Source organism: Cervus canadensis, chromosome 15 (genome assembly GCF_019320065.1).
Source record: "Cervus canadensis isolate Bull #8, Minnesota chromosome 15, ASM1932006v1, whole genome shotgun sequence".
NCBI lineage: Eukaryota > Metazoa > Chordata > Mammalia > Artiodactyla > Cervidae > Cervus > Cervus canadensis.
Genome location: NC_057400.1, coordinates 29,462,960 through 29,477,725, shown reverse-complemented (window position 1 = coordinate 29,477,725; position 14,766 = coordinate 29,462,960). Strand labels below are relative to the sequence as shown.

Genomic DNA, 14,766 nt, shown 5'->3' with positions numbered 1-14,766 from the left:
TCTTAGATAATGATTCTTTTTTTTTAGGTGCATCAGTGAGGCGTTCAATCCCAGGAGTTTGCTAACACAGACTAAGCAGATTAGGATCACGGTTTAAAGTGAAATGTGTTAAAAGTACGTGCTTTTATCCTCCTGAGGACATAAAAAGACAAGGCTTGTAGGACAGGAAGAATGTTTCCAGGGGAGGGAAGCCATAATCTTTTTGTTAGTTAAGCTTTTTTTTTTGGTAAAGTGGCACAGTAAAAAAGACTTGGTTTTATTTGCACAGATTATAAAACAGTGCAATGTCTACATCTTGTATTTGTAGCAATTCCATTTATATCATAAAAGCCCAATTTTGCTGTTTCTAATTATTTCTTGAATAAACTGTCAAAAATATTTAGGTTTATCAACCCAAAGAATGTCTGTCTGGTCTTGGAGAGATTAGAGAGTAAAATGTTTTGTGAATAGGAATATGGAATTCATTTTCTTATCAAAGGTAGAAACATTATGCTGAAAGTGTATCCTGACAAGTATATACTAGACATTATAAGCAATGGGTTTAAGGACCTCCCGGTCATTTGGAGAAAGACAATCCTTTTATTGTGCTGGCAAAATGCTTTTGGTTTCCTTTGCCATTAAACCTAAATGCCAGCGGAGGTTTGAGCAGAGTTGAAATAGCTTTATACAATATAATCTTTAAGAGAATAATATATACCTGTAAAAGGAATTTTTATTTCCTAAGGAGATGAAAAATTACATGTTTATTCATCCTATGTAGGGAATGTGCATTATTTTCATCTCCTGCTCAGATACAAATTTTTCTATCTACTTTGAACATTCTGCATATTTCTTGCCGAGTGAGTCAATTCTACCAATTGTGGGGAGGGGGAAAGCTCAGAAGACCCTTACTAATTTCTTCTAAATTGAATGGTAGTTTCATGGAGAAGTTTTCATTTAATTTATGTGATCAGATTGTGTTAAGTAGAACCAGACTATGGGGTTAAACAGTTCCATATGTTTCAAAGACCCAGAACTTTTCCTGAAAGGAGACACCATTCAAAATTCAGATGTTACCTCCTGTTTCCAGAAATGGCTGCAACTCCACACCAGTTTTAGCTTCTCCCCAGCTTTGGGTATCACACATCAGTACATGGGAGAGGTCCAATTCCCTGGCACTTTCTGTCACCTGGGAGGACCCCTACCTCTGCCACACTGCTGGGTTCTAACAACTGCCAGATTTTTCTCCCCCCATCATTGCTACTTGCCTTCATTCTCTGTATAAATGAAGAAGTAGGCACATGCAAGGAAGAAAGCCCAAGTTAACCAAATTCTGGAAATCTGGTTCCTGGGTCAGAGCCATGCTGAACCCTAGTGGGATCTACAAATGCTTCACAACTCACCCCTTGATGAAACGACATTTTGGTGACTACAACCATCCCCTCTTCATTTATGCTCCAGAAGTTTGTGAGACCTCAATGAGTCATGAAGAATCCAAAGTGATGATAACAGAAAATAAGAACTGACATCTGAACAAAGGTTAGTATTTGACAATGGATAAAGATTGGTATACCTTCCCTTCCTCGGGGCTTTGTTGACAAGAACTGTGAACGTCGTCTTCTCTGACTAATTTTCCAGGCCAGGAAGTCAGTCCTTTGATTTGGCCCCAGACCAAGTCGCCAACGTTGAACGTCCTTGGCCTATAAGGGATCAATTCATTTGAAGAGGGGGAGTCTGGGTTCCTTAGGTCATCTTCACTACTAATGCTTTTAGCGTCTGAAGGGCTAGGTACACACCCGTTAATGCTTTTGGCATTAAAGTCTCCATTGTAATGGATGTAGTCTTTGACCAGAGAACTCTCCAAACTATTGGAGGAGCTCGGAGATTGCTCCTCTAGGACAAGGTCTTGCTTTGCGGTGCTCAGCAGCTCTCCAAAGCCCCGACTCTGCCGAGATCTGTTCCCGTTAATGTGTGCGCATCTTTCCACAGTGTTCTCTAGTCTCTCCTTAAAACTCATCATAGTTCTTTTGTAGTTATTATACCTGAAATTCTCCTCCAAAATTTTATCCCCTTGACAGTTTCTTGGTGGTAACAGTATCGGGTGCTGTTCCCCAGGCAGAAATGGCAGTGTAGAGACATTGTTGGGCCTTTCGTGACAAGGACTATTGTGGATGTGGCCTGGATGATCTAAAAATTCCTCACACTTCCACCTGTTTCGCTCCCCTCCAGGGCTTTGCTCCCCATCCCACTGTTTTTTAGATGTGTGGCAACTTGCTGACTTGAAATATTCAAAGCCATCTCCTTCACTGGAGTTCTTCCCGTGGTCCAAACTGCTGGGGAGCCGAGCCCCTCTTGCACTCCTCAGCCGCCCATCATGATCCACACTGCCCATGTTTCGTCCATGAATGACTGCACTCACCGCACTGGGGAGACTTAATGGGTCACCAATGGAAGCAGTGAAGGCACTCATGGCACTCAGAGCCGGAATGGGGCTGATCTGAGTTGTACTGTTGACAGCAGTCGTGATGACAACCTGCATTCCTTTGCCGGCTGCATCCACGACTGCTTTGTAAATAGCATCTACAGAAGCATCGCCTTGGCCCCCCACGATGAGGCCATCCTTCACCTGCTGACCTAGAGATGGGTCAATCCGCGATTGCAACTCACAAGAGGTGTCCTGGAAAGGTGGAAGTGTAGTGTTTGGATTTTCGGGAAGTGCTGTGAGGCCCGGCTGAGTGCTTATTCTTTTGTTCAGGAGAGCTGCATCTTCCTGCATTCTCACCTTAAAGAAATAGACAGGAAGTAGTGAGACAGAGAGAGAAAAAAAATTCAAGTCCTTAAAGAGAAAGACTGTAATTTTAAGATTTACCAGAAGACTAATGACTATGACAAGGAAAGGCCACATAAAGAAAGAATAAGACTCAAAAATGAAATTAGAAGTCACTCTGTATAGAAAGACATGTCTCGATTATACCTGGGTACTGTTTCTTTGATTGGAATCATATAACAGATTAAAAAAATTATATTACTAAACATTCTCTAGAAAAATTACAGTTGAGGTGGTTGGACACGAAAGGTTTTCAGGCGATGATTCCATGTTTTTAGTGTCATTACAGGTTTTCAACTTGGAATTCAAAGAGAGAAACAAGTCTGTCACCAGCATTGCTCACATTAAAAAGGGAGACAGGTTTTAAAAATGATCTCTAACTCATTGATATTTCTACTGAATTAAGTGAAATATAAGATAAAACAACAAAATATATATATATATATATACACCCCTTTCTTAACAATGAACTATTTCCGTTGAGTTGTGCTCAGTCGTGTTTGACTCTTTGTGACCCCACAAACTGTATCCTGCCAGGCTCTTCTGTCTATGGGATTTTCCAGGCAAGAATACTAGACTTGGTTACCTCTTCCTACTCCAGAGGATATTTCTGACCCAGGGATCGAACCTGTGACCCTTGCATTTTCTTCATTGACAGGAGGATTCTTTACCACTAGCACCACCTGGGAAGTCCCCAAACTATTTCTGGGATGACACTGAATTTTTGAAGTCTTTAGATAGGGTAGTAACACCAGCTCTTCAACCTTACTGGGTCACTGCCTGAGGGACATTCCCATGCTGTCAACAGTGATAATGGCTCTCTTCAGAGGTGATGCTTCATTGGGAAGAGGTGATGGGAGGAAATGGCCAGTGAAGGGTACCAATGCTCAGCATGGGAATGATGAGTGCACTTTGAAAAAGTCCACAGGTTATTCTAGTTTCACCAATCCAAGCTAAGAATTGCTCTCCAGAACCTTGGTACTTTGGATTTCCCGTCCCCCCACCCCCTGCTTCACTCACCCATGATCACTCCCTCCCTGTCTTTACATCTTTTCCTGCTAAACCAGACCCTGGGGTCCATCAGCAACATAACTACTTTCCTGCCATTCTCCCCTTATCTATACCTACCAGATAAAAATCCCAAGCTTGGGTCAATTTAGCTCCCTGCCTTATGTATCTAAATGCACAGTGAAGATGCTGAGCATCTATCCATAGGAACTTATGGCTTCCAATCTCAGCTGGGGGTTTGTATTCCCATCAATCCTATGATCCTCTGGTTAGGTATCACTCTCCGTCACAACTATTCAGATTTTATCCACTTCCTCAAGCCAGCTATACTATTTCCCACATTACTCTTAGTAATTGACCCTATTTAACAGAGATAATCAAGTTTATAGGTTAGGAATTCTCATTATTCTGATATTCTGCTGCTGCTGCTGCTGCTAAGTCGCTTCAGTCGTGTCCGACTCTGTGCAACCTCAAGGAGTGCAGCCCACCAGGCTTCTCTGTCCATGGAATTCTCCAGGCAAGAATCCTGGAGTGGGGTTCCATTTCCTGCTCCACTTATACTGGGCTACTCCCTGCCTTCTGGCAGCACACATTTCCCTGCAACAATGTGTCCCTGATCCTGTCCTGCTTCCCAGTGCAAGAGGTGCTCCCTCTGCTCTCTAAGAGTAAGTACTCTGTTTATACTCTGGATACCAAGCCTTTCCTCAGGGATCTTGCCTTATCTGTTACCCCTTCTCTTCGTTATGTTCAATCTCTTCTACTTTTTTTTTTGGGGGGGGTCTCTTTTCTTTAGCATTCAACTATATGCATGGCTTCCATATTTTATCAATATAAGTTTGCATTCAGCCTATGCCTGCCTTGGGGCACTATTTTATTTCTGTTATGTTCTTTGTAGTTAAGTTTTTAAAAGTTTTTAAAAGAGTAATCCAAACTCTAATTTATTTTTCATTCTTCCATCCATTGCAATCTGGCTCCTGCTCCCATAACTCGCAAAAACTGCATTCTACCAAGTTACTGATGTTCTAACTGCTAAATCTAATGGATTCCCTTCAGGCTTTACCTACTTATTTACGCAATGACATGGTTGAGAGCTTATTCTTCCCTTCTAAATTATTTTATTATATGAGTATTTTTTCATTGTCCAAAGAGAAAAGCTTTCTTCATCACTTTCCCACCCAAATCTATACTTTTGCATCCCACTCTGATTCCATGTCTTTCTCAAAAGTGATCAGTGTTCGAGTATATCTTCATAGACTTGTTTTTAATACCTTAAGTGTGCAGATGTACATCTAGTTTCCCTTCTTTCTTTCACACCTTCCTTTTCCCTTGCCTCATTTCTTTTTTTCACATAAGTGGTATTATATTTTAGTACTTTTCTATAATACAACAGTGTTGGAGTTCTGTAATCTTATGGATCTTTCTATATCAGATTATATAAACCTACCTAATCTTCAAAACTACTAGATAGATGAAGATAGCAAAACATACTCAATATTTAACTATTTTCCTACTGATGGTTGCTTAAGTAGTTTCTAATTTTTGACACCACAAATCAAATTGCAACAAAACATTCTAGATTGTGACTTGATTTCCCCAAAATATAAAAGTTGAACTTGTGGGTCAGAGGACACACACATATATAGACACACATATATGTGTGTGTGTATGTATATATATATAAAATTGATAAACTATCAATCACCCTCTAAAACACCTATGTCAGCATACAATCAGACCAGCAATATATCTGAAAGAATCCATTTCCCCACACCTCTGTTAGCAAAGGATATCATCTATCTGATGGACATAGTAATGTTGTAATTTGTATAATTCTGATTATTCATGTTTATTACTAATTATTATTTAATTTTCTGAAATGTCTGTTCATTTCTATCACTCATTTTTCTAATCGATTCTTTTTTCTTCCTAATTTGTAGGAGCTTTTAAAATATTATGAATGGCAATTATTTGCTATTATTATGCATGTATTAGGTTGGCCAAAAGTTCGTTTGGATGTGGCCAATGAACAAACTTTCTGGCCAACCCAGTAACTTCTCCCAGGTTGCCACCTGTCTTCAACTTTGTTTAGAATATCATTAATTGTACAGATTTGAAGTTTTATGTATTCAACTCTGTTACCTCTTTTCAACTCCTTAGCTTCGTGCCTTGCTGAAAGAGCCTTTTCTATCCTGAGATTATTTTAAAATCTTCTGTATTTTCTTCATGTATTTGTTTAATGTTCCTCTTTCCATCCAGCTCCTTAATCTATTAGGAATTTATTTGCCTTTAGAACTAAAAGAAGACCAAGTGGTTGAAGCCAGGGAGAGAGTGGTGTGAGCTGGTGCTGGGGAGTGAGGCAGGTAAACACCTTAAGGATGTGGATTTTAATCATGGGAGCAATGCTGTTGTTTAGCTGCTAAATTGTATCCAACTCTTTTTGCGATCCCATGGACTGTAGTCCACCAGGCTTCTCTGTCCGTGGGATTTCCTGCAAGAATACAGGAGTGGGTTGCCATTTCCTTTTCCAGGGTATCTTGTTGACCCAGGGATGGAACCCCAGTCTCCTGCATTGGTAGGTGGATTCTTTACCATTGAGTCACCAGGGAAGCCTTTGGAGCAATGGGAAACCACATTAGGGATTAAGAGGGTAACATGATCAGTTTTTAATAACAACTTCTAAAGGACCACTGAAAAGCTTCAGACAAAATAAAATGCTTCAAACAAAAACACTGAAACTTTTAACAACATTCATTACTGAGAAATAATAGTAAGTAGAGGTGAAAAGATCCATAATCACCTTCTTTTGTCTGTTTCTCCCAATTTAGCAAAACAAGTAGTAAACATTGTTTTCTACTAAAGTAACCCAGGAAAGGAGAGTACCTGGAAGTTCTGAAAGAGACAAGCCATGGGGTTATTGTTAGCTGGGCAAGGAATTGTGGACTGTCCTTGAAATGCCTGGAGATTCTGGTACCCCTGAAGAAGCTGCTGCTGCTGCTGATTTGGAGGAAACATCTGATTGTTGTTTAACAGCGACTGTAGGTGAGTCAGTTGATGGTTATTCAAAGTACTGTTTATTGAGGACATGTCACCTATAGTATGAAAAATATAAAATATAAGTCAGTGTGATTCTTTTGAGGTCCTATGCCTATCTTTCTTGAGGATTCCTAAAAAAACTAAAAACTAGACTTACATGGTAACTCTTTTCTCTTTTTCTCCTCAAAGTCTTACTAAGTGGTAAGAAAGACTAATTTTATTATTTATCTCTCATAATTAGTGTTTTGATTTTATATCATGGAGAGACTAGTCAGTCTTTGGTCTATCCATTAGCCAATCCTTATACATTGATCTTCAGTGTCATAGAATTCCTTGAAGCCATTTTTGTTAAAGCAACCACAATTAAAGGTTAAAATGAGCCCTAAATGCTTTAGCAATCATAAGATAGTTAAAATATGTGGGCCTGGCCAGGCCTATTTACAAAACTTAGTTCTCAAGCCATAATAATAACTACCACCAAGTCAAATTAAATTTGGTTGAGAAATATGTATTAATATGTATTTTGTCTTTAATATATATTTTGTTTTTACATAAAATATGTATTTGGTATTTTGGTTACCTAAAATTAAAATTGTAAAGAAAACTAGTAATACAGAAAAATTCACTCTCATAGTCATAAAAAATAAATGTTATATAATCAGATAGGGTAGTTAATACCAAAGTTATATTCGAACTTCAAAACTGACTTGTTTTGAAATTACATTGACATTATTTTGAGGATAATGTCATAGAAATTGTCCTATGACTTGAAATCTGTAGGACTTTTCAGGTTCTTTACTACACTAATTTGATTGCCAAATAGGACTAATTAAGCTATTTTATAAAGGTGCTGATGGAAGCTAGAAACATATTATTTTTTTAGCTACTGAAGATGCCCTTGACAATAACATGTACATTTGCTTATGTTTCCAGACTTTATGGGCACCATCTCTATACTACAATTACCTGCATCAAACAGCTGAATATACTTGACATGATTTTATTAATTTTTTGAGATAAGATAATCTACATAAAGGATTTTGTTTTTAAGCCACAAAGTTCTTAAGAATAATACTGTTTGAGAAAACCGAGCAGTAGCTATTCATTTCCTTGAACTTGGGCAAGCATAACTTTGAATGTTTTTTTGTCTTGTTTCTTATTTTGCTGGATAAGCATTTAGTTTCATTAATTTAGGGATCCCCTGGAAAAGCACTTCCTCAAACTGTTTTCATCCACAGTGCAGCTGCTCATACCAACCCTGTGATGCCACATCAACGAAAATTCAAATCAATGTTATTTTTAAGGTGTACCTGTGCTTTAGTTATTTGAAAAATAAGACACTACTTGGCTTAAGAGAATGATGAGTAGGTTAGGTTTAGGTGGCATCAGAATTAGAAGAGAAAGCAGATTAAAATGACATTTAATATTTCTAGAATAGGGGAAAAGGAAAAAGTCATTTTCATGTTTGTATAACTATGGTTGTGTGTGGGTGTTATTATATTTAGTTCTTCCTTAAGCAAGCTGTGACATAACAAAAACATTTTTAAAAATAGTGTGACAAAATGGAGGTTTTTTTTTTTAAAGGAGAAAATAGAATTAGAAAAACGTTTCTTTTGTAAAAATGTGTGAAAAAATTTAACTTACCAAGCAGACCTGTCCCCAGTAGAGGGTTAAGTAGCTGTGGCACCACAGAGTTACTGTTGAGTTTAGCTGGACCAGGTGTATTCCCAGCATTATTAGATATATTCAGCAATGTTTCTGCCATTGACACCACTGCTGTCCCACCAAGTGTTGAGACAGTCAGTGCTGCCACTGCTGATGATGTAGTGGTTGTGGTAGTGGTTGCCTGGGAAGAAGTTGCTATGGAAACCTCTGGATGATTAGCGGTGTTGGCCGATGCCGAGTTCAGGACACCTCCCAACAGCTGGGGATTCAAGGCCATTAATCCTGAGGCCCCAGTGACAGCTGGGAGGAAGAGGGGGTTAAAAGTAGTGTCACTGCCTGTAAAGCTTGGTAAAGGGTTCCCCAGGGGGTTGGTTAAAAGGGTCTCAGCTCGGCTGTTCTCTGACTGATTGCTTGGCAAATGGTCTGGTGGGGCTGTCATCTGTGTTAATGAGGGTAAGGGGGTATTTTGCTGTTGCAAAAGATCTGAGATGGCCAGATTGAAAGATGGCAGGGGAAGCATGGCAGCTGCGTGGGCTTGGTTCTGAAGCAGGGCTGCTAAGAGTTGAAAGTGAACAGGCTGTAATACCTGCCCATCCATGTCACCGGAGAGAAAAGCTAAAGCAGCGTTTACATTCGGGTTGAGAAAACCTAAAGGGTGGAGGTTGATCTCAGACTTGCCTTCTCCTGCTGAAGGCTGGAGGATATTTAATAGATTCTGGTTTAGGAGATGCTGTTGATTCACTGGCAAAGAGATAGGTAGAGAACTGAGGAGGCTGGGGTTCAAGGGGTGTGGAAGATGGTTGTTTGAAGTGCTGTTGGATGGAAAATGAAGTGCGTGCTCCTGGCCAACAAAAGGAAAATCACTCCCAATGGGCAGCTGACTCTGCAGTGGGTTTCCAGCTGCGGTGGTGACTATGACGCCGTCTTGAAGAACAGATGTTGTCTTTGTGATGGCAGGGTGGTTGATGCCAGCTATGGCTATGGAGGAGGATGGTCCTGAACCGCCTGAAAGAAAGGGGAAAAAACCCACTTATTAATTACAGAGGTTAAGGAAGACTTCTCTATAAAAATACATTGAGATACATTTTGATGAATATATTACATGCCATCTTTGTAGAGGCTAACCAGATTGTAATTAGAGATGATCTGACATGTTAATGAAACAAGTTCCACTTCATACTTCTTAATCTACTTTGAACATAAATATGCTGGAGAAGTTTAGCACTTTGAGAAATAGCTGTTCTGTCAAGTATATTGTTTTTCACAGCCAGACAAAGTGAAAATGGGGGAAGCTGTGTTGTAGTCCATATATTTGGGTAGAAAAAAGTAACAAGGCTTCATTTTCCAGAATATATTTTTACATTAAAAAAAAAGTTTTTGGTCTTTATATTACTAGTATTTTCTTTTAAGGGAAAAAAACAAATAGAATATGCATGAGAATACAAAACAAAATAAAAAGTACCTATGTAGATATAGCTATTAATATTTTAGTGTATAGTTTTCTGGGGTTTTTCCACCTGTATGTATGTATTACATATGCAGACACACACACACATATATATGTTACATATATTTTTAACAAAAACAGAAATCATATTGTTTTATAACTTTTCATTTATCAATACATTGTTATTATTCTTTTATGCTAACTATAGATCTATTTTACTAGTATCATGTATGGATATACCATAATTTATTCAATCCATATTTGTGGATATTTTGACAGTTTACAATCTTTTACTATTTTAAACAACACTCTATGATAAACATTCTTATTTACTCATCTTTGCTAATACGTTCAGTTGTTTTCTAAGGAAAAATTCTTAAAAGTAGAGTTCCAGGGACAAAAGGTTTATGTATTTTTTAAAGCTCTGGATACACATTGTCAGACTGCCCTCCAGTGTAGCTGATCAATATGCATTCCATTTATATTTCTATAAACAACACTGTGTTTTATCATTATTTTTAAATCTTTGTCATTCTAATAGCATAAAGATACTTTATACTCATGATCCCTTAAAAAGACCAGTCTTCATCCAAATAGTATTCTTAATTGTGAAAGTCTTATGCATGCTAAAGATGAAAATTCAAGGAATTTAATAATAAAATTAGAGGTGTGTGTTATAATTGTTTTTGTTGTTACCAATCCAAGCTGCGCAAAACAAGCCAAAAACCAACCCACGTCTGGGCCCCAACCAAGAGCAGTAGAGAACTCATCTCCTGGGGGACAGCCTGGGCACTGGCATTCTTTGAAAGCACCCCTGGTGATCCAGATGCACAAGGCGGGTGTGGGGAGGGTGAGAGTCACATTCTGTTGACAAGGAACCTACAAGCATCTTTTGGAAAATGTCTTACCCTAAAGAAATGCATTGTTTTATAATAATACATACATTTAGCAAATATTAATTATTATAACCACATACATTTATTAAAGTATTAAACATGTATGTTATAATGAACAATACAGTGTTACTGAAAATCTAAAATAATTCAAACATTTTACTGCTGTGCTATGCCATCACAACAAACTTTATATATGACTATGTTACCATTGAGGCCTTGTCCAAATACACAGAAATGTTTCCATAGTTGTAATAGAAGTACAAATACAATGATATATTTTACTTATTTCTCCTACCAGAATAACACAAGGCTTTTTCCTTTTTGAAATATAGACTCTATATGAATACTTTTAACCATGTAGCATATGGACTGATGATATTTATTGAACTATCTGATAAAGTTTGGCATTCATATTTTGATTTTTCTCATTATTATATATAACATGGGGATGGACATCTTCCTGTATATGAAAGTTTCCTACCTTTGAATTTTTCTAAGGAAATTTACTGGCATGATCGTTGTGAGCATCAAAGACGGGTAAGTGAAAGGCTTGCAATATGTAAAAGTATACAAATAAAAGGAGCTACCATTGTCATCGTTATTGACATTAGTAGCTAAAGTTAGTTGTGATGATGTGGTAACAGTAGTAAGTATAAAAAGAGCATATCCAACACATAGATCTCTATAGCATGACTTTGTAAGCATTCTAGGTGTTGTGGTCTACTTTATTTATTTATTTTTTTAAAGCTCTCACTGTTGCATTTAAAGGAGATAAGATGCTGAGGTAGGCATAGGGTATACAAATCTTTAAATATTAATTCAGATCTGTGATAAAAAACAGTAACACCTTAAACATTTCAGTACTCTGTAAATCATGCTGCCATTTTCCATAAACAGGTATTTTGCTTTATTTGCATTTGGAAACCATTTTTTTGAACAAGCTAATAAAAAGTCTTATTTACTAATCACTATCTATGGCTTTTTCCCCTATCTGCTAAATAACAATGACATATTTAAATATACAGATCACCATTCCTCTAATCACAGTCAAGAGTATATTTCCAAAATAGTCTAGTGTGTATATGACAAAGCTTTGTAGATGAAGGATTTCCTTAGAGGTTATTACTCTTTTATCTTTATTTTGTGAAAGAGAAACATCCATTTTTAGGATTTATGAAAGTAGTCATTTGGGGACATTATTCTAAAAGTTCTCCATCTAAATATTCTTGAGGAATTACAATAAAGAAAATACAGTTATTCTGGGTATATTTTTGCATTACAAATAGAAGGTGGTGAGTATCACAAGCTTCTTAAGGGTAATATGTGGATCAAGGCGTATTTTTTATTTTCCCTAGTTTTCAACACACCAATTCAACAATCAAGTATACTCTGCTGAACAAAAGGGTAAAAATGATGATACTGACAAATAACAACAATACCACAACACCCTGCCTGTTCTTTCAGGATAGCAGAACTTAGACAATGTGACAAACACACAGATCTACCTGTCTGTCTCAGATAAATATGTATTGAGAGCTTATTATGAACCAGGAAATCTTAAAGCTCTTTTCATAAAGTTAGTATAACTACAAGGCAATATGCTAGGAACTACAGCAGGTATATAACAAGGGGACAATTGTAAAACTGAAGGTGTTGGGAAAAACTAAGCAAGTGGTAACCTTTGATCTGGGATTTGGGAGGGGAAAAGGAGACAGACTGGGCTTCTAAGTGGAAGCAAAGTAATTTTTAAAATAGACAAGGAGGTAATAAAGTGTATGGAGGGTAATAAGAATCCTATATATCCTCAAAACAAAAGAATATGACTGAAAATATTGTACGCTGCTTTTCTACCCACCCCAGCCCTCCCAACCCTGGTTAAACCTGCTGCCTTAGACAAGCAGTGAAGGTACTGAAAATCATCTTTCTAAACCATTAAAATAAAAGATTACTTATTTCCCTCTGTATTTCCAAGCCCTAAGAGTCTCTAACACATGGTTGGCATTCAAAAAATGTTGGTTGAATCAATCTATTAAGATTGTGAAACATGCATTCAACTTCTAAGAAATCAGATCACTTGCTCTCTGTATGTGGCAAGTGTGTATGTGGAGAGAATACCACCCATTTGTAGAGAAAGTGAAAACTGACTCTTGTATCATGTATTGTGACTCTTGTATTGTGAAAACTGACTCTTTATCTCCTGGTCCAGTGCCAGGAGATAAAGGCTGCTGGAAAGGAGATGGTTGGAAGATGTCAATTTACTTTATAAGACTCCCAGGTATGCTGGAGAATTAAAATAATCTTACAGAGGAAGAGGTCCATCCCAAAGTACTCTGAATTCTTATAGTTACTCATTATTGCTTGAGGTCACTGAAAGAGGATTCCGTCAATTTTTATAGCTGGGAAGAAAACTGGAAATTGCTTATTTTTGAACTACTTAATCTTGAATAGGCCTTTTCTGGTGAACTTACTACTTATCTCTGCATAAAAAACTATCATCTGTTGAAGCATGTGGGGAAAAATGTTTTCTCAAAGCTAATTTTTTTTGGTGGGAGCAGCTGTTTTGTGCTTAATCTAATGAAGGAGATGGTTTTTTTTTTGTTTTGTTTTGTTTTTGAGTTTTTAAAAAAGCAAACTATTCACCGAACATTTAGCAGTTAAATAACTAAAAGGCAGCTGGGAGCTTGGAACAAGTTAGCAAGCTGGAGAAGTCCTTTAATTGGAAAGAATTTTTATTTCACACCAGCCAGCAGCACCACAAACTGGCATAACTTCTTTTTCTCATTGTTTCTGTTACTTTTAAAGAAGTAAGAAATTAAGACTAGAAATCTACCCAAACAAACATCCCTGGTGTGAGATCATATTCCTAGACACCCAATCAGAGATTGAGATAGTCCAGTACAATTAGGAAACACCAGTGGGAGTTTTTCCTGTGGGGAAGATTTCCAGATGTAAACTGTATTCTTCACACACACATATAATATATAATGTGTGTGTGTCTTTATATGAGTGTATATACAGAAATAGCATCAGTAATTTCTTTTCAGGATTTTTTAAAGGATATTTTTCCTGTTACTGAATTTCATTCTTGAGATGTTTCATCTCATTTTTTAAAAATTGCTTTTCAAAACAAAGGTAGTGTCTACCCCTTTAGATTTTTTTTCTCTTGTCACTAATACTCTGAGAAAAGTCATTGTTCATATTAGGCTAAACTCTTTCACAGTTGGCCCTTAGGTATTAATACTGTTGCACATGTCTTTGTATGTGCACACAGAGGGCATAAGGCTCATTCCAATTGACCAACAGGTGTTTTTAAAATATTATAATGAGAATTTGCTGCATGACTCAGGAACTCCAGCTGGGGCTCTGTGACAACCTAGAGGGGTGGGAAGGGGTGGGAGGTGGGAGGGAGGTTCAAGAGGGAGGGGACATATGTACCTATGGCTGACTCATGTTGGTGTATGGCAGAAACCAACACGATATTGTAAAGCAATTATCTTTCAAATAAAAATAATTAAAAAATGCCATAACACCAGTTCGGCCTACAGTCCCAATTTTGATAAATATAGCTTCATGCTACAGAACCTTTTCTAAATTGATAAGCCCAAATACTGATTTTTAGCCACAAAATTCAAGAACCTAAGAAATAAATCATATAGAAGGTACTCCTTCACTATCTGATCTTTATCATTTGCTTTGGCAAGTGTATTTCAATTGCAAACGGGATCAATGATAATCCTTAATAAAAATGAATGCTTCTAGAGACAAGAGAAAATATCATGCCCTAGTGAGTCTAGTAAATATACTTTTCAATCCCATGAAAATAGAAAAAATTTCTCCTCTTTATTGATTTAAAAAATTGAAAGATAATTTTTATGAGCAGTCTAGATCTTCCATTAGTTTCCCAAGCCTTA

General features: G+C 37.3%; 1 protein-coding gene across 7 annotated transcripts in view; it reads right to left on the bottom strand.

The window, feature by feature from the left end:
- Window positions 1-14,766, bottom strand: part of MBD5 (methyl-CpG binding domain protein 5) — a 195,255-nt gene that overhangs the window by 24,462 nt on the left and 156,027 nt on the right. For 4 of the 7 annotated variants that reach the window (XM_043488160.1, XM_043488157.1, XM_043488159.1 and 1 more), the window contains 3 exons: window positions 8,492-9,517; window positions 6,695-6,903; window positions 1,553-2,761 (listed from right to left, as the gene is read on the bottom strand). In XM_043488160.1, the coding sequence (XP_043344095.1) occupies window positions 1,553-2,761; window positions 6,695-6,903; window positions 8,492-9,517 (2,444 nt within the window). The remainder of the gene's footprint in view (window positions 1-1,552; window positions 2,762-6,694; window positions 6,904-8,491; window positions 9,518-14,766) is intronic. The other 3 variants (XM_043488163.1, XM_043488164.1, XM_043488162.1) reach the window with 2 other exon arrangements.